Genomic DNA, 21,119 nt, shown 5'->3' with positions numbered 1-21,119 from the left:
TGTCAGCAAAAGGAAAGTCATAAAGTTGTGAAATCAGATTCAAGTTTCAATGAGGTGATTCAAGTTGCAGAGTGGCCTGGTTTAAGGAGTGGCTAGCAATTGTAACTAGACCATTAGAAGGTGAATGCAGTTAATACTAATTAAAGAAGAATGAAGGACAGGGTGAATTAAGATGGGGATAAAGGGAGGTGTACCTGGGTGGCACAGTTGGTTGAGCATCCAACTCGTGGTTTTGACTCAGGTCATGTTCTCATAGCTTTGTGGGTTCAAGTCCTGCATCGGGTTCTGTGCTGACAGTGTGGAGCCTGCTCGGTCGGGATTCTCTCCCTCCCTCTCTCTGCCCCTTCCCCACTTGTGCTGTCTCTGTCTAAAAAAAAAGGGGGGGGGGGATAAAGAGCCCCCAGAAGTGAAAGCAATTTGGCCAGGATCACCTGGAGAGGCTTTCTTGATCTGTAGTCCTATGGTTTTCCCATTGTTTATTGTCATTTGCTTTTTGCAAAAATAAGTGTCCTGTTATGTTCTGTTCCCACATGGCTAATAGCAGCCTCCCTTCTCTAGAATACCATTGCACTAATCATCACACCCTGATTTGCACTATTTGTAAACCTGGTTTTTGTTTGTTTTTTTGCTTAGTTTGGGTACCATTCATTTATTATAAAGGAGGCATGAAAATTATTTACATGATGAAAGATTTCACAGCCTCAGTGGAATGGGCAGCTTCATGTGATGCCATTCAATAATGATTTATTTCAATCTACATACTTTCCGAGAATGTCACCATCTCTAAGTAAGAAATAGTCCTTGCCATCTAGAACTACTTTGGTGCCTCCATATTCTGGCAAAAGAACTTTATCTCCAACTTTCACGCTAACTGGCTGAATCTCTCCACCCTTTCTTTTAGAGCCTGGTTCAACAGTTACTACTGTTGCTTGGGATACTTTTCCTTGAGATTTTTCTGGAAGCATAATGCCTCCTTTGGTAACAGTTTCAGCTGCACTCTTTTCAACTAAAAATCGGTCAAAGAGGGAAGTAAACTTTCTAAACGCCTGTCCTGTCATGACTTCAGACACTGTAATTTGTTGTAAATTTCTTTTACATAGGATTCCTTCACTGCTTCAAACCTAGCTTTGAATGTAGCTGCCTATCACTATGCTTAAGGTCCCAAAAAGTACATTATGTGAAGCCAAACATACATTCTCCTTATCCACCCTGACTATCATGACTTCCACCCTAATGAGATAAACCACAAAATGCAGAAACTTCAAAAAGACCCGTTACTTCCCCCAAACAACCTGATATTAAAGAAGATATACCAGCAACCCGGGCCTCTACCATGGCCTTTTTAAAAGTTTCCCAACGTGTTGTATTTCCCAAGAAGACACACAAGTCCCCAAACAAGTTGGGGCACACAAGTCCCTACAGAGGAAGAGGAAAAATTGAGGTAGCAAAAGTAATAAAACATTCCTGATTCTTTTCAACCTCCTATTAACTGTTCCATGTCTTAACCTTGGAGAAGGGGACAGTCAAGGCTTTGCTTTTTGGTGGCTACACTCTCTGATCAATGTCAGGGACCATAAAATGATAGGAATGAAGAAACTGGAAAGGTATAAGTCTTTTGCCATAGGACTTTTACCTTCTTGAGAGCAGGGCTGAGGACTCTTTTTCTCTAACTGCTACAATGGCTTACTTATAGTAGATATACAATAGTAATGAAATAAAGTGATCCTTTTTACAATTTTTCAAAAATCTGTGTTGGTCTTTATAGTTTAAGAGAATTTCCACATAGTTTCCTTTTGTCTTTTCCATAATCATGGAACATAATCAGTAGAAGTCTTATTGGCCCCATCATTTAGCTGATAATTCTAAAATATGGGTTAAAATGCTTATATAAGCACCAATAGGCAGTAAATGGCTAGCCAGGACTCAGACCCAGGGTTTTAACTTGATATTCTACTTTCTTCTACATTCTCAGGTCTTCTGCAGGACCCTTATTGTGACAGTTGTATTAAGGATCCTGGACCCACATATATGTCAATTTTTTCAAATTCCCAAGCGGTGATGGCAGGTCTCCATTTTCTGGTTGCGAAAGCATTTTTTTGAGAACTAGGAAAATGGGTAAAAGAATGCCAGTGATGGGATAAACCCTTGTTGTTCATCTATCCAGAGTTGATGAAAACTTATTAGGATTAGTCTTAAAATAGGAATATGGCATAGGGTGTTCCCTGAGTACCTATTATATCAAAGCACCACCACCGCCCAAGTGAGGTTCCCAAATCTGGGGACCCTCTGAAGGTATTATAAAAAATGGACACCCCAGGGCTCACTCCCCCCCTGCAACTGAGTCAGACTCCCTGGAATTTGAGTCCCAAAATCTACATGTTTAAAAATACCTCTGGAAGTTTGGAAAAAAAAAATCACTGGACTAAGGACTTAGTCACCTCCTTTGACCTCTCCAGATATTTTGGCCTCAGATGTTTTATCTGCAAGATGGGATAATAAGACCTTACTTCCCTAAAGCTAGGAGGCTAGATCTGATTAGTTCTTCCTGTCCTTTATGTTTGTAAAATTTGCAATTCAACTATTTATGTTTCTCCTCAATCATACTGATGACTCATTGCTGCCTCCCTATGGTTACACCATCGCCTCCTCCCAGTTCCCTTCTCCAAGCCCTTCTCTCATTTATGATCCATCACCTCCTTGAAACTGTTCCCAACTGCTCCCACCCTGAGTTTACTCACTTCTCTTCTCTGAGCCCTTGAAGCATTTGTGATCCCAGCACTCACTTCACCAAGGAAGCCATTGCTTTGTGGTGACAACCTTTCTGTGTTAGGACTCCCAGCTGGGTATGGACTGCCTTTGTTGATGACAGTTATGTTGACCAACACTATGTAAACTATTATTTTAAAACAGTTTTATAATTTCTTTAGTATGCATGTTCAATAATCATGAAATAGGTCTTCTGAAAAATCTGCTATGCACAGATTTCAAGTTCAGTCTCTAATAGATATGAAATCAGGAATTTGGCTTTCATTACCTAAATGCAGTTAACTCTCCTCCCATGTCTACATCTTTAGACTTTTCAATTCAGGAAGAGTATAAAGCATTTCCTAAAAACAAGATTTTAATTAAACTGCAAAAGAATTTTTTTAAAAAGCCATGTTGAAATAACCAATTTCTGGCTTACAAGGGAAATAAACATGCTGGAAAGATAATGTAGAGCATAAAAAGATAGATGTAATCAGCTCTTGCCAAGGTGCCCAGGGATGGATATGAATGCAGTAAGTTCTGTTTTGACATTGAAGCATGTAGTATTCAACTCCATCATAAAACACCACCTTCTGTTTAAATCAGGGCTAGCATTAAATTATATCCAAAGCTCCTTTTCAAAAATCCTCTTAATTCGGAATTGCAATAAATAACTAGTCCCTAGTCTTAAAGTTGATACAAGATAATGCTTAAATATTATCTAATTGCCAGCTTATAAGGTCCTTGTTTATTTTTAATGTGCTCTTCTCTTTTTTAAACTTTTCAACTTTGTGGCATTAAGATTTGAAATTAGAAAGAGAAAACTAATCTCCTGAATTAAATAGGCAATTGCATAGAGAAATTCACTGGAGACTGGTGATGCCAAGGGGGAGCCCAGACTTGTGTGCTCGCATTTTCAGGATGAGCCCCAGTGTCTCCCCAACAGTTCTCTACATGTTGCTGTACTTCTCATTCAAGGCACACAAGTGTGGCAGGCAGAAAGGAATCTCATAAATCTCCCTAAAAGATCACTGCTTTCCAATGGCCCACCATTAACTTAACTTTACCCTTTTCTATAATTGTTTAATAACTAAATATTAATGAAATTTGCAATTGCAAATTATTGATCCCATGATAGGTTTCCTTGACCATCTATGTGATATTGTTTGAGTGTTCTAGAGTGTGTTCTGTAGGAAAGGAAACTAGGAAAGGGTGGAGATTGGGGAACAAATAGGGAGCTGAGAGAGCAAGTGACATTAGAAATATTCCATTGGTCATAATTTATCAAATAACTAGAAAACAATCAAAAGGTTACATCTAGCAGCATTGTTCTTTAGGGAGTTTGCTAGAATTCATCATCATAAAACAGTACTGGAACCAAAGTTTAGTGATGGATGAATCCATCAAGCAATAGCAAATATATCGAAAATCTATGGATCAATGCAGGGAAGCATAATGACCTTCATGGACCACTTTTTGCTTTCATAAGTCCCTCCCATCATAACAATATTAATAGTAATATTATTTTATATAGAGACACCTGGGTGATTCAGTTGGTTAAGTGTCTAATCTATTTCCACTCAGGTCATGATCTCACAGTTGTGAGATCAAGCCCTGTATTGGATTCTGTGCTGGGCATGGAGCCTGCTTAAGATTCTCTCTCTCTCTCTCTCTCTCTCTCTCTCTCTCTCTCTCTCCCCGTCCCTCCCCCACTCTTTCTAAAAAAATATTTTATACAATTTTAAATATTTCAATATTTAAGTTTTTCTGTTTTAGGCAAAATTCAATAGATCTTTATGGGGCCTAAAAATGGGCTCTTTTTTCTGTAATATGAAAAACAAATTAAAACATGTGTCTAACCCTAAAAATTCTTCTTTAAGAAAAAAGAAGTTCTGTTTCTTATAATTTTAAAAGAAATTAAAATATTTTCACGGATCTCTAAAAATATTGTGAGCACATACTCTGTGCTATTGTGCCTGATAAGTTAGCCCTGAATCCATAAAGGCAATAATTGGTTTGAAGTGAAATAGGTGCTTTCCACTCTGAACTTTCATTTGTCAGATTTTACCTGGTACTAAAACCCTCTCCATGATAGGTACTTAGTGGTATATCTCTAGTCAAGAGAGGTCTGAAATAATATCTTCTCTGTACACCTGCTTATAGGGTTAGTCCTTCGAACTAGTAGGAAGTCTCAAATCCAGTCTAACTTTTATATACTAACCTGAACTGGGAAAGTGTATTTATGGCACTGGACTGAAGCTATTTTCCAATATCCTCTGACTCAACTAACTTGCATACATTCTTAGGATATTTGACCAATAATTATATTTCTCACAGGCCTTACAGACCTGCTAAAACTTTCAATGACTGATATTAATTAATTGAATTTAGTGACTGAACTAAGAATTGGTGATGATGATGATGGTCATGATGATGACTAAAATTATTGTCTAAGAAAATGATGTTTTCTTATATATGCTTGTTTATTCAAGAAAGAAATACAACTATGTGAATTTTGGTTTAGTTTCTTCCCCAGAGTTAATATACTTAACTGGCTCTGCTTGTCACTTAATAGTGTTTTTCCTATCCCCAAAAGAGTGAAAAGTCATAAAATAAAAATTTTTTTTCCAAATACACTGATCTAACAATAAAGAAATTAACTTCAGAATTAAATTGAGGGGTGCCTTGGTGGCTCAGTAAGTTGAGTCCGACTTTGCCTCAGGTCATGGTCTTACAGTTCATGAGTTCAAGCCCTATGTCAGACTCTGTGCTGGCAGCTCAGAGCCTGGAGCCTGCTTCAAAGTCTGTGTCTCCCTCTCTCTGCCCCTCCCCAGCTCATGCTCTCTCTCTCAAAAATAACTAAACAGTAAAAAATTTTTTAATTGAAATTGTAAGAAGAATACAATGTATTATAAAGGGCACAGGAGAAAAAAAGAGAGAGAGAGAGAGAGAGAGAGCACAGGGAATCAAGAAGTTTTAGCCCTGAGGCACCTGGGTGGCTCAGTCAGTTAAGCCTCCAACTCTTGATTTCAGCTCAGGTCATGATCTCATCATTCTTGAGTTTCAGCCCCACATTGGACTCAACACTTGCAGAGTGCAGAGTCTGCTTAGGATTCTTTCTCTCTCTCTCTCTCTCTTGCTCTCTCTCACTCTCGCTCTCTTCCCCTCCCTGCTTGTATTCTCTTCCTCTCTCAAAATGAAAAAACTTAAAAAAAAAAAAAAAAAAAACCTAAGAAAAAAAAAGCTTTAGCCCTACTTCTGCCCTTTACAGAGATTTTGGGAAATTGAGATGCCTTCTCTGCATTTTAGAAATTGAGAACTAGAGATTCCCCCACACCTTTTCTAATGCTAAAGTTCTGTGAAAGCAACAAAAATTTTATAATCTCTAATCAATAAAAGCACTTATTTCAATACTGTGCTTATTTATGTGTACCTAAATTGCAAACTCTTAAAAATGCAGGTTCCGAGGCCTTGATCCCTGCCCCTACCCACTTCAGATGCTTTTACTTTTATTTTTTTTTCTTGGTAGATGTTCTGGTGTTTAATAGGCACCTGCGCTGAGAAATACTAGTCTAGATAATAGAATTATAAAAGTTTCCATTTTGCCAGAGTTTTAGCCTATGTCCTAATTAACAAAGATCTATGTTGAAAAAATTAATCTCATTAAGATGTCAGGACGAAAGCAAGGTACTAACTATAGTGACATTGCAAAGGGCTAAGGGAATGAATCAAGTTCAACACTAAAGTCACATTACATGGGCAGAAGACCATTCTTAGGAAACAGGATGTAAATGCTAATGGCAATTACAGGGCAATAGAGTAAAAAATAGGAACATTTCTGAAAAACTATTAAAATCTTTCCTGTCTCAAAATTAACCATTAATAGTGGTTAACGTTCATTTTGAAATAGCAAAGATTTTAATTTCATCAAATGGCTTGTGTCTGGAACATCCAGCTATTTATTCTTTTGTCTTGTGGGGTTTTTTTTAGTGTTGAGAGACAGTATTTTTGGAATTCCAGCTCCTTAATAAAAATTACAGCCAGTACTTACATTGTGCCCCCTATTTATCTATCAAGCAATGTCCTAAGAGCTTTACATAGAATAAATGAACTTAATCCTCACAACAATCCTAGGGTTTAGGCACAATCATTATCCTATCTTTGCAGTTGAAGAGATTAAGGCATAGAAAATTTTGGTAACTTGATCATGGTGACTCATCAAGGTGACATGGCACCCCTTGCTAAATTCTTTCAAATTCCTGATTCCCACCTTGCTAACTTGAAACTACAGTGTAGTGCACTTTACATGACTGGCTTTGGATGTAAACCACCACCACCCCCCCCCCCCCCCACCAACACTACATGCCAGGCACTGAGAAAGAGGAAGACGTGAGGAAGGGGGATAGAAAAGATAAATTAGAATGTATTTTGTGTGCCCATGTAGTTTTCAAACATTGGCTTACATTTGTTACAATCAATTGAAATGTTTTCTATTTGCATGAATTTGTGCTTGGAATGCATGTCTTGCATAACTGTGAAAGAAGTCACCGTAACTATGCTAAGTCAGTATATTCTAAGGGGTGGAATGGGCATAGTGCACTTCTGTGCTCCTCAGAGCTCAGCCAGTATTTGCACATATGAGAAACCTGAAGTCTTTACAGTTGGGGGGCGGGGGGGGGAGGCAAAGAGGATAGAGACTCCTGTGAGGGTGGGAGTTAGCTCAGTAGCGGCAGCCCCAGACAAGCCTGCTCCCTGCGTGACCAATGCGTTCCATCCCCACGAGACCTTGCAAGACTTGAACTCCTCTAGTGCTAGGAGATGGCTAGGGTTAAAGTAGTCATTTTCCAAGCAACACTTGGTTTTAAAAGGGGGCTCTTGAAGTCAGGAAAACTTTGAAAAGCCAAAGAGGGGGAAATGTCATTTGAGCACTCCTGTTAGGAGACAGCACAAGGTAGTAGGGGAATGAGGAAAGGGTTTCATGATACCTCTCACATAATTTCTCCCAAATCTATCCTAGGCCCCCCTATATTCAAGGCCTAAATGTAATATATGGATCTTACTGTATCTAGTGTCAATCATTTTAAGAATAACTAACTGCTTGAATTTCTTAAAAACACAATTTTCTCTATTCATACATTTTTCTCCTTTATATCTAATAATTAAGGTCAGTATATATAAGACTTTATGGAATTCATGAGAAGCTGAATGTATCTAAACATAAGAAATTAATAACAAGGAGAGACAAATCACCACTTTACACACATTAGTATAGCCACATTAAAAAGATCTTCTATGCCAAGGAAGGCAAGGATGTGAAGAAACGGAAACCCTCATACACTGTCAGTGGGAATGTTAAATAGTACATCCACTTGGGAAAATAGTTTGACAGTTTCTTTAAAAGTTAAGCATGTATTTACCATAAGATTCAGCTATTCTACCCCTACATGTTTACCCGAGAGAAACAAAAGCATCCATGCAAAAGTCTATGCACAAATGTTCATAGCAACTTTATTTGTAAGAGCCAAAAACTCAGGAGAACCCCCAGAGTATATAAATAAGTGAGTGGATTAGCAAATTGTGGTATATTCATGAAAGAAACACTAGAAATGACTGTAATAAAGAGAAATGAATGATGGGTGCACATAATTCCGACGAGTGAAAGAAGCCAGAAGGAAAAGAGTAAATAGTATATGACTGCATTTACATAAAACTCTAAAAAATAAAAAGTAATCTATAGTTACAGAAAGTGTATCAGTGATTGCCTTCAGAAGGTGGGGTAGGGAAAGGGAGGGATGGAGTGGGAAGGAATCACCAAGGGAAATGTGGAAACTTTTGGAAGTAATGATACGATCATTATCTTGATTGTAGTGATGGTTTCAAAGGTAAATGCATATGTCAAACACTAAATTAAATAATTTAAACATTAGTTTATTCTATGCCAGTATATCTCCATAAAGCAATTATTAAAAAAAAAAAGACCGGTTTAAAATCTAAACTTTCAAAAATACGAAACAAACATCTAGAAGAAAATAAGAAACAGAAAAATGGAAAATTTGACACTAGATGTATCAAAGTCTGTCAGATAAATCCTGCTATAATAAATGATAGACACAGTAGGTGGAAATGAAGCAAATATGTAACATCTTTCAAGAAGAATTCAAAGGAAGGTTTTCCTGTACAATTAGGTAGAGATAAATGGTGGGAAGAAAAGATAAGAAAGCAAACAACCCTGGAAATCTTGTGAGTCTCTTCCAGTATAGAAAATAAATCTAAAAGATCAGGAGGTCAGAAAGATGGAAGGCTAAACAAACAAACAAACAAACAAACACAAAAAGACATATAGTAAAAGGAAATGTATCAGCTATCAAGGCTATATTAGAAAAAAAAAAAGACATTGTTTAAGAGACCCTTTGTACTGTACACAGCACCACCTTGAGGGAAACAATAGGAAATACTATTTCATGTGTAATAAAGCCCAATCCATTCATTGATTGTTCATTTACTTAGGTATACACAACACTATTCTAGGTACTTGGGATACAAAAAGGAACAAAGAACAACAAAATCCCTACCCTCTTAGAGCTTATTTATCAATCAAAAAAAAAAAAAAAGCAGCTTTGTTTTCAAATAATTTATAGTTATATGTAGATTCATTTTATAAACTTTTAAAATTATAGTAAGAATTTAGAGGAAGTCTATGTGTCCAAAGTAAACATAAAAGACCATTGTGTTTTTTTTCCTTTTAAATGAGTTTTTACAGAAGAGGTTTGTATAAATCAGGGTTTTGTTTTATTTTTGTAACACTTCATAGTCAATTCTAAAATTATTTTAAAAAAAACAGTATAGTTGATGCTGAAGTATAGTTTCTTATCCCTTTTTCAAGACTAAGGTCTGTATCCCCCTTCCCTAGCTGCCAGGATTATAGGCTTCTAAACGCTCACAGCTATGACCCCATCCTGGGATGACTGTACCCCACATCAAACAGTCATTGGGTTGTGGCTACCCCTTCCTCCTGGGAGGTGTTTAAACATGGACAAGGGAGTTCTCTAGCCAAAAGCAGTTTCCAGTCTTTGTTTCTGTCTGTGCTTCAGTCTAGAGTCTATTGTTATGTCTTCAAGTTAACTCATCTTTTCTTCTGCAGTTTCTAATCTGTTCTTAATCCTATCCAGCAGATGTTTATTTCAGATACTATATTTTTCATTTCTAGAAGTTTTATCTTCCATTTATCTCCTCATTATGCTCAGAGTTTCATTGCATCCTTAAGCATTTCAGCATATTTATATGTTTTAAATAATCTTAAGGTCCATGTTTGCTAATCTCTGCCATGTCTCGCTGTTTATCGAGGTTATACATTCCATTTCCTGTTTCTTGTAATATTCAATAATTCTTAGTTGGTTATTTGGTTGTTTATACATTGGTTATACATTCCATTTCCTGTTTCTTGTAATATTCAATAATTCTTAGTTGGCTGCATGGAGATTATGAATGTAATTCAGTTGAGTGCTTACTACATTTTGTCTTCCTTTAAAAAGTACTTACAAGAAATTTAAGTTACTGGCCGAGCAGCTTGATCTCCCAAAGTCTGTTTTTGAGCTTTGTTAGGGTGCATCTAACCTCACTGGGCATAGTATACACTACCCTAGGGATAGTATAGCCCATGCTCCAAGATAGAGCCCTTCTGGGGTGTCTTCTCAATGCTCTAGTTGAGTATCAAGAATCTCCACTCTGGCTGGTGAGAGCTTAAACAACTCTCTGCCATGTATGAATTCTGAATTGTTCAGACTATGGCCCCCTGGCTATTCTTTTCCTGGCCTCTTAAGTGTCACTCCACGCATGTGCAGCTAAGGATTTTGCCAAGAATAAAAGGGACCCTTAGTACAGATTTCTAAAGCTCCTTTTTTTTCTGTAGAGTGATCCCATCCAGAACCCTACCCTACATCTTCCAACTATCTCAAACTCCCTACCTCCTAATTTCTTTCACCTCCACTCAGTGAGGCCAGTGTGCCTTTCTTGTGATCTCTCTCTCTGCACGTCAGTGAGGGAAGTGTCCCTAGGCAGAAAACAAAAAATGGTGGGAGGTCACCTCAAGTGTTTCCCTTCTCTAAGGCATTATGGCATTATATATTTCCTGTACTCCAGTTCTTGGAAATAGCTGCTTCATATACTTTGTCCAGTTTTTTAGTCATTTATTTTTCAAGAGTAAGTACAATTCTTGTCACTATACCATGCTAGAAGCAAAGTCCCCAAATCCCTTATTATCTCATCTGCACATATAACATGGCATGAATTCAAGCTCATTTCAATGATGCATACCCTCTAGTTTTTATAACATTGCTCTTTAAGAACATGTATGTGAGGTTCTAATGTTGGAGAGGGCATAGCTTTTCCCCTTCAGTCCTTAAGAAGTGGGAACGAGTGGGAACGGAGGTAGGTTCTGGAAATGGAGAATTGAGAAGAGATGTTGAGCCCAGTCAGTATCACAAAATGATAACTCTCTATACTTCTATATGTATATAGGAAATAGTAACTCTCTAGGAAACAAACAAAAAAACTAAACAAACAAATGGAAGGTACTATTGCAAGGGAAGAAAGAAACTGGAACCGAAATTCAAAATTATGCCTACCTGAGCTATTCTAAGTCAGCCAAATGTTTGCAAGTCAGGACCTACCAAGACTTTACTATTTTGAAACACATTTTAGACTTCCCTCAAGGGAATGGACAAACTAAAGATTGCCAAATCCAAGATGTTACAACTTGCATGTAACAGTTCCTATGGTCCACATTTGCTAAACTTGTGTTTGGTATTCAAGGGTCACCACAAGCACCCCCACCAAAAAAACAAAAGAACAAAAACAAAAACAAACAAACAAACAAAAAACATGCGAAGTTTCAATACTTTCTTATAGGCATTGAAATAATTTTTCTAGACTTCCTGAGATCAAATTACTCTCCCTTCCCTTCTCTAGCCTTCTAGTCTTCAGTATCTTTTGAAGCAAAAAGTAACACATAAATAGAAATAATCCTGGCTTTAGCCATAATCCCAGGAGTAATGATGAAAGCCTTACTTTTCTTTCAAAACCCTTTATCCAACTATAGTGTTACTTAGTGACTGAGAGCAAACAAAGCCTTTATAATGAGATACACTTGGATCCTGGATGTACCATTAGCATTTCCATAACCTCAGGGGAAATTAACTAACTTCTCTAAGGCTTAAATGTAAATGACCTGGTATGCAGCTTGACACATAGTAGGAATTCTATACCAGTCAGAACAAGAACAATTCTATACCAGTCAGCCACACAACAGAGAGGTTTTAGCGTAAGGAATTGTTGAAGCTGGTATTGGAGAACTGAAAGAGTTGTACAGAAGAATCAGATTGATAGCAAATTGCAGGACTCAGCTACTATCCCTGTGCCTGCAGGAGCAAAAAGAAAGGGATGGGGCTTTAGCATTAAAACTTGGTCAAGGGTGCCTGGGTGGCTCAGTCAGTTAACTGTTTGACTTCTGCTCAGGTCACGATCTCACTGTTTGTGAGTTCTAGCCCCCACATTGGGCTCACTGCTGTCAGGGCAGAGCCCAGTTCAGATCCTGTATCCCCCCCCCCCCCCCGTGTATCCCCCCCCCACCCCCTCCCACACTGGTTCTCTCACCCTCTCTCTCTCAAAACTAAATAAACATAAAAAAAAAAAAACACTTAGTGGAAATCTTCTGGGAAGCTGGGACTCAGACTTCTGAGGAGAGGGCATGTGGCTGTGCTGCTGTTGGTACCCCTCTGAGTATGACTGGGCAATGGCCAAGTTCACCTTCTGTGTTTCCTTTCTCCCATGGATCAATGTTCTTTTCCTTCAAGTCCTGTGTCTTGAAGACCATTGCTTCATGTAATTAGTCCCTTTTATTTGTTGTTATTTCAGTGAGAGGTAAATCTGGCCCCTGCTACGCCATCATGCCCAGAAAGGGAAGTCTCTAATGTTTTCTAAATAAGTAAATTAGCCACTTCTTTTAGATCACTTTAGGTTAGTTCTGTCTCACTCTGTTAAGTTTTTTAGCAAACTTATAAAATTGAACAATTGTTTTGGCATAGTTTGGATGTAATGTCACTTAATGACATGCATCTTTCTAATATCTAATACCGAAAAGTTTTAAATCATCCTTAACTATCTCCTTTTAAATTCAATCAGGAAATCCTGTTAACCCTAACTTAGAAATATATTCTACTACTACTTGCCATCTCCTGCTTCTTGCCATCCCCAATGCCATCCCAGGGCAAGCCACCATCACCACAGGCCTGGAATCCTAACTGATCTACTTATATGCCTGTCTCATTCCCTAGCTGCTTTCGTATATTTACTCAAATGTCATTTTTTTTTGTCTCTGTCAGCATGGCCCCAGCAATATTTCTTCAGGCTGCCAACAGCAGTAGGTTCCAGTGGCTGATGTTGATTTCAGTTTCCAGTTTTCCAACCCTCTCAGAACCAACCTCATGGTACCACATCAGAGAAACCGGCATCCATTGGAAGCCTCCTTCCCAGTGGTCTGGTCCCAACTCCACAGGGTCTGTCATAAAGGTAGATCTCAGTAGATAGGGAGTGAACTAAAAGTGTCCTTGAGAGTATGGAAAGGTAGATGAAATCATGTGTGGGGTTCTGGGACTTCCTGCACAAATAAAAGAGCTCTGCCTTGATCTGTTGCACACATCTACACACAATTTATTTGGCAAAAGGTCCACTGATTAAAAAAAAAAAAAGTTTAGAAACTGCTGGTAACCAAAATTAAGTCAATACGTCATTGCAGAACTTGGCAAAGAAGTGCTCATATCACAAAATAAGGAAGGTATACCTCTTTGCCATAAGGCTCAAATGAGTCTTTCTGTCAGCAAGAGTCATGTTCTCATCTGGTGCTGGACTGGATTAAGTATAGTCACTGAATTCAATGTCCTATCCCGTCAACAATTCTCGTCAAAGTAGTTCTAGGATTGTGACTTCAGTCGTCCTTTGATTTTGTCTGTAGGATTCTGAATGGTCCACGGCAGTCACTAAGACTAAATCTATAAAACACACCAGTGCTCAATCAGAACTTGGGAAGACTACAAACAAGACATTTTCACGTTCCTCATCCTCGGTTCTCTAGTCTCTTAAATGAGAAATTCTATTTTATGATTCTCAGAGCCCTGCCTAGTGCCAAAACCATATTTCCATGACATCTCTGCACTGTGTAAATAGAAAATTTTCCCAAATTCATAATGCATGATGGTATTCTCAACTTTAATTCTGAAACAGAATTCTCATCTATCAGTGCTAACCTAAAACTTGTTAGAACCTTCTATTTTTCTTAGTCCAACTTCTCAGGTCTCAGATTCTTAGATTTTATTCCTTTTGTTTAGTGCATTGAGCAAGAATTTCCTTGATTTCTATAAATCTCTCTTATATGTGAAATCTAAAAACAAAACAAAACAAATAAACCATAAAAATAAAAACCCAGGGTGCCTGGGTAGGTCAGTGGGTTAAACTTCTGACTTCAACTCAGGTCATGATTTCACGGTTCGTAGGTTCGTGCCCTACATTGGGCTCTACGCTGACAGTGTAGAGCCTGTTTCGAATTCTTACCTTGTCTTTCTCTCTGCCCCTCCCTGCTCGCTCTCTCTCTCTCTTTCTCTCTCTCTTGAAATAAATAAATAATCTTAACAAAAACTGAACAAGCTCATAGATCTGGAGGATGGACTGACAGTTGCCAGAGGCGGGGGCAGAGAATAGGATAAATGGGTGAAGGGGAGTCAAAGTTTAAACAACAACAAAAAAGAAACCTACCTGGTGTCTTAGTCCATTCTGACTGCTATAGTAAACTACCATAGACTGAGTGACTTATAAACAAGAGAAATTTATCACTCATAGTTCTGAAGGCTAGGAAGTCCAAGATCAAAGCACCGGCAAATTTGGTGTCTGGTCATGGTGTCTAGCAGTTCCAGGCTCTCCCCTTTTAGTGGCAAAGGGGTTGCAGCAGCTCCAGCCATCACATCATCTAAGATTCAAGTTCTACACACAAAAACAAGTTTGTCTAAAACAAAAAATAGTATCACCTGTACTATTAAAAATATTTGTCTTTTAATAATTAAGTTTAATTTGAAAAGAAAAAATGAGGGAAACAGAGAGAGGGAAAGGAACTAGTGAATATACAGAATATATAAATAACATACAAATATAAAATACGATACAAATAAGGAAGAAAATATGTATAATTCCTACAGGTCTTATTTCTATAACTTATGGCATGATGGTTCATTGGGGCATTTAGATATCAACTTGGAAAGCATAAGACATTAGATGTGTACTTTATACTTATATCAAAATCATTTCCAAATGTATTAAAATTTTTCATGTAAAATATGAAACCATATGAAAAAATAAGAAAAGAGACATGACTATTTATACACCTTGGGAAGTGGGGGAATTATTGAGCGTGACACCTGAGATATAGGTATCCATTGACTTGTCTGCCCAGCAGCCCATCTCTTCTGAAAAACCTCCCCGACCCTCCTATTACCCCCTCTTTCCCTTCACCTCCCACAAAAACCTGTGGTTTGAATAGAAGATGTCCTCTCCTTCTCTTATTCCATCTTCCTGGCCACAGTGGCTGGTCTACAGATGAGTTCCTCATCCAAGCTGAGCCTACCCATCTGGGTCACCCTGAGATTCTTTTCACCCTTCTCTGTTCATGAAACTGAAGAAATGTACATTCTGGAATGGCCTTTGGAGGCATAAAAAAAAAAGAAAGAAAGAAAAATAAAAAGAATCCTGATAAACCTGTCTCATACAGGTGATAGATAAGTCATGGTTTGGCTCTTTTCTACTTCGTAAATTTTGAGCTCCAAAAGATAATCTTTATAATCATTTAGGGCATGAGAGTTTAGGTAGGGTTCAGATTACTGGCATTAACTATGCATTTATTTATCGCATTTATTATAACATAGAAAGACTCTAAAAGAAACTTTCATAACTTCATCTTGATTTCCCGAGATGCATTCTGGCTCGACGGTTAAAGATCATGGACTTGGGGTCACAAAGATCCAGTTTTGAACTCAGACCCTGGTATTGATCAGCTGAGGAAATTCAGCCTCCCTGAGTCTTAGTGTATACTTTTATAAATACTTCACAGAAAATGAAGCATGGATCAAAAGTGCTAGACAGTATCTGGTACTCAATAGTGACTCAAAAACCAGTGTATTATCATTGTTGTTACCTTATTTTTCATCTCAGATTATTGTCAGCTGAATTATTCAAATGGAACATTATTTTTCCAAATCTGTCCACTTAGAAAATATTCAACATTGTTAACTCTGCTGTTTACATAAAACTAAAATATCCCCTTTCTGTAGTGAGCATTTTTCTGATTTCTATTCTAATACTTTTGCCAAATCTACATGAAAGAATGTGATATTTAAAGACCCAAACTTTTGCCATTCTAGGATGAACAGATTGTGCCTCTCTAGGAGTAAGTCCACACTCGCTGAATAGTGACTACTGACTCAAACTGAATGAGTGCAAAGTGCATGGAGGCTGCAGCAGGGAGGTACACCCTCCCTAGGACAGACGTCCTGATAAGGGGTGCAGGAGAGCCCAGGCATGCCTCCTGGGCCAGGCTCCTGTCCTCACTCTTGTTTCTTCTGTCACCCTCATTGCTAGTTTTCTTCTCTCCTGGGCAAGGCAATTATTCACCAAGAAAGTGGTATTAGCTCTTTCTGTCCAAATGAAAGCATTTGGTTTTTACACTGTTTATAAATTCCTGATATTAATGTGCCAGTGTGATACTTTTTTCACATATCTCTTCTCTCTTGAGTTGGTCAAGGGCAGGGAACACGACTTAGCTCTCCTTCGATCACCAGTTCTCACGCAGTTATCTGGTACCTGGTGAATGTGCAGTAAATCCTGAATTACAACATCACTTCAGCGCAGTGCTGTGTCTTGTCCAAGTTGGTTGTATGTTGATTGCCGAACCATACCTGAGGGACACTCCATGTCCAATGGTCATAGCGAGTGATGTTTTATTTGAATAGTTCTCAACCAGGTAAAGGAGATAGGAAGAGGTAGGCATGAGGCTTACTTATCTTCCCTGAAAATCTTTGCCTGCTGCTGTTGCATTTTCATGGGTTTTGTTGGTTGGTTTGAGCACTCAAAGTCTCTAGACTTCATCAAATTGTTGACAGATAATATAATATTAACACCAATATCCCAATGTTATGCTTGCACTTGCTTGTGGAGAATTCCACCCCTTACACAGCCCGTGCCTGCCCCCAGCCCCAGGTGTTCCAGGGCGTCATCATTGATATCCTGTGTTCTTCTGGTATCTGATGGTTAATCCTTCACCACAAGGCTTCCTGCACTGGGTTGTACTGCCTGCAAGAGTACCTCTGTTACACAAGAACCTAATACCAAAGCCAAGAGCACTGTTTGTGAAGCTCCTATAGCCACCCACCCTTTAGGTATGACAGCAGTGCTGGGGTCCATCTCAGTGGAGGGAATGCTTCTTTCCCATCTCTGTGCAGCAAGCTGTCCCCTGGGTCGCTATAGCAAGCTGCTCCTATCCCCAAGCCATACACGGGGCCGCAGGAAAAGAGCTCCCTTGGCCTCTACCGGTGATCCTGTCTGTTCAGTCAAAGCAGCCCAGAGGATTGTTTTTCTATGCTTTCCATTGTTTTCGTCAGAATTTCAGTACACCAAACAATAAACAAGCACTCTCTCACTTCTTCCAGGGCTCCAAGATCCCCTGTGTATCAATTCAGGCAAATTAAGCAGTGACAGGTCACAAACTCTGTGTCATTCCCTGGACCAAACTATGGCATCCTGCCACCGTTTTAAGATAAAGGGAATCTTGTTTATTCATTTGTTTGATGTAGTGCTATACTTGATTCATAATCGTACACTGAGAACCTCTTTCTGCTTTTGTTATAGTTGTGAGGTGAATATTCAGGAAACATGGCTTCTGGTTCCAGTTCTTCCTGAAACCATCAGGATAATATGGAAGTTTCCCCATCTACACAGTGATCGGTCCACAGTTTCTAAAATCCCTCCCTGGCCTAACTACAGGAGGTTTGGTGCTAATAAAACTGAATATTCTTGGGGCACTTGGGTGGCTCAGTTGGTTAAGCTTCCAACTTCGGTTCAGGCCATGATCTCACGGTTCATGATTTCCAGCCCCGCATCGAGCTCTGTGCTGATGTCTCGGAGCCTGGAGCCTGCTTCGGATTCTGTGCCTCCCTCTCTCTCTCTGTCCCTCCCCTGCTCTCACTCTCTCTCTCTCTCTCTCAAAAATAAATGAAAACATTTTTAAAAAGTTTTAAAAAAACTGAATATTCTTCTTCATGTTGGCTTTTAGTGTGATGGCGGCACCTAATAGTGTTCCCGGTAAAAATAGTTTGCTAATATATTAGATTGTCAGGTGCTGCTCTACTTCCAAGCCTGTGTATGATTCTTTCATATACGGCTGAGGTATAACTTGTGAGACACACTATGTCCCAACTAGTTTATTAAAAACTGAATTTTTTATCTTTTGACCTTCTTCACCCATTTCTCCCAGTGGATGAAGGGGGCTGAAAGGTAAAAAGAAAAAGAAAGGAACTGCCAACTAACTATAATCCAATGAAATTTTGTTAATTATAAGTTTGATCTAAGTATAAATTTTTATTAGTAACCAAGATAGAGGGGCGCCTGGGTGGCTCAGTCAGTTAAGCCTCTGACTTCGGCTCAGGTCATGATCTCGCAGAGCCTGAGTTCAAGCCCAGTGCCAGGTTCTGTGCTGACAGCTCAGAGCATGGAGCCTGCTTACGATTCTGTGTCTCCCTCTCTCTCCACCCCTTCCCCGCTTGTACTCTGCCTCTCTTTCTCTCAAAAAAAAATTTTTTAAAAATTTTTTAAATAACCAAGATAGAAAATAGTTCCTTACATACCAATTCTTGTAAGATGGGAAAATACTTTAGTACTTCCAATAGTCCTCATGCAACTGATTTGAAATTGCTGAACACTGCTGATTTTAGACAATTGCTTGGGTGTGCATGAAACTGAAAAACACTGAAAGGCTGACAAAATAAATGGTTGTGTTAGAAAATGCTCAGTGACATTAGCATAGAAGTTTATAACAAAATTTTTCTTTACAGAGTTCTTTTTTTTTTCAAGTTTATTGATTTGAGAGAGGCAGGGATGGCATGAGTGGAGGAGGGACAGAAAGAGAGGGAGAGAGAATCCCAAGCAGGCTCCATGCTGACAGCACAGACCCCAACACGGGGCTCGAACTCAGAAACCATGAGATCATAACCTGTGCTGAAACCAAGAGTTGGACACTTAACCAACAGAGCCCCTAGGCGCCCCTCTTTACAGAGTTCTGTTCATATAAGTGGGTGGTGTAATAATCTAGACATTAAATCACAAATTCTGGACATTTAGGAGGCAGCCCAGCTTCGGGGCACTGTAGGTGGCAGGAACCCTGCACGTGCCCGCCCTGCCAACATGATGTCTGAGAGGTGGCGAAGGAGGAGCCCAAGAGGAGGTGGGTGAGGTTGTTGGCTGAACCTACTCCTGCAAAAGTGGAAATGAAGCCAAGAAAGACACCAGGAAAGGATAAATCTTCAGGGAAAAAAGTGCAAACATAAGGGAAAGGGGGAGCAAAGGGAAACAGGCTGAAGTGGCTAACCAAGAAACTAAAGAAGACGTACCTGCAGAAAATGGAGAAACTAAAAATAAGGAGTCCAGCCTCTGATGAAGCAGGAGAGAAAGGACCAAGACTGATTAGTGTCATATCCCATGTGTTATCAGTGGTCCCTGTCTCCTTTCTTGTGCAATCCAGAGGAATATTATTATCAATTGTTTTGTAAATGCAAGTGTTTTAGTAGCTCCAGAAACATTTTTAAGGAAGAGATAATCCCACCTCATCCCATTTTTTAAGTGTAAATGCTTTTTTGAAAGAGGTGAAATCATTTGCTGGTTGTTTATTTTTCGGTACAACCAGAAACTGGTAGGAAATTGAATATGGGAGGCTTTGAATATCTTGGGTGTCAACCTAACATTCTGTAGATGGGGTAATTCGTATATCCTATAACACCAAGCATACTTAATGGCAATTTGGAGTCAGTTGTTCATTTAACATGTCTTGAACATTTTTTTTAATTTATTTACTTAAATTCAAGTAAGTTAATATACAGTGTAGTATTAGTTCAGGAGTAGAACCCAGTGATTCATCACTTACATACAACACCCAGTGCTCATCCCAACAAGAGCTTCCTTAATGCCCATCACCTATTTAGCCCTTTAGCCACCCATTTAACCCCCACCCACCTCCCCTCCAGCAACCCTCAGTTTGTCCTCTGTATTTAAAAGTCTCTTATGTTTTGCCTCCCTCTCTGTTTTTATCTTATTTTTCTTTCCCTCCCCCTATGTTTATCTGTTGTGTTTCTGAAGTTCCACATGTGAGTGAAATTATATGATATTTGTCTTTCTCTGACTGACTTATTTTGCTTAGCATAATACATTCTAGTTCCATCCATGTTGTTACACATGGCAAAATTTCATTCTTTTTTGATCAAGTAATATTCCATTGTGTATATATATACATATCACATCTTCTTTATCCACTCATCAACTGATGGACATTTGGGCTTTTTCCATAGTTTGGCTATTGTTGATAGTGCTGCTATAAGCATTGGGGGACATGTGCCCCTTTAAATCAACATTTTTATATCCTTTAAATAAATACATAGTAGTGCCATTGCTGGGTCATAGGTAGTTCTATTTTTAATTTTTTGAGGAACCTCCACTCTGTTTTCTAGAGCAGCTGCACCAGTTTGCATTCCCACCAACAGTGTAAAAGAGTTCCCCTTTCTCCATATCCTCCCCAACATCTGTTATTTCCTGAGTTGTTAATTTTAACCATTCTGACAGGTATGAGGTGGTATCTCACTATGGTTTGGATTTGTCTTTCTCTGATGATGAGTGATGTTGGACACCTTTTCATGTGTCTATTAGCCATCTGGATGTCTTCTTTGGAGAAGTGTCTATTCATGGCTTCTCCCCATTCCTTTACTGGATTATTTGGTTTTGGGGGGTGTTGAGTTTGATAACTTTTTATACATTTTGGATACTAACACTTTATCCAGTATGTCATTTGCAAGTATCTTCTCTCATTCCGTCAAACTGCTTTTTAGTTTTGTTGACTGTTTCCTTTGCAGTGCAGAAGCTTTTTATCTTGATGAGGTCTCAATAGTTCGTTTTGCTTTTATTTCCTTTGCCTCTGGAGACATGTCTAATAAGTTGCTTGGCCTTGATCAAAGAGGTTGCTGCCTATTTTCTCCTCTAGGATTTTGATGGGATTTTTGTCTCACATTTACGTCTTT

At 38.8% G+C, this 21,119-nt stretch overlaps 1 protein-coding gene and 1 long non-coding RNA gene across 2 annotated transcripts in view; one reads left to right on the top strand and one right to left on the bottom strand.

Moving 5' to 3' along the window:
• Positions 1 to 21,119, top strand: part of LOC113600674 (uncharacterized) — a 261,381-nt gene that overhangs the window by 183,029 nt on the left and 57,233 nt on the right. The gene's annotated exons all lie outside the window — the stretch shown is intronic.
• LOC128312893 (10 kDa heat shock protein, mitochondrial-like) lies at positions 735 to 1,073 on the bottom strand. The gene has a single exon (XM_053208607.1). It carries the CDS (start codon positions 1,056 to 1,058, stop codon positions 750 to 752), a length of 309 nt encoding a protein of 102 aa, XP_053064582.1. The 5' UTR covers positions 1,059 to 1,073; the 3' UTR covers positions 735 to 749.

The sequence above is a fragment of the Acinonyx jubatus genome, chromosome F2 (assembly GCF_027475565.1).
Source record: "Acinonyx jubatus isolate Ajub_Pintada_27869175 chromosome F2, VMU_Ajub_asm_v1.0, whole genome shotgun sequence".
In the NCBI taxonomy this organism is placed as follows: domain Eukaryota; kingdom Metazoa; phylum Chordata; class Mammalia; order Carnivora; family Felidae; genus Acinonyx; species Acinonyx jubatus.
Note: the sequence above shows the minus strand (reverse complement) of the source record. Positions and strands in the feature narration are given on the sequence as shown.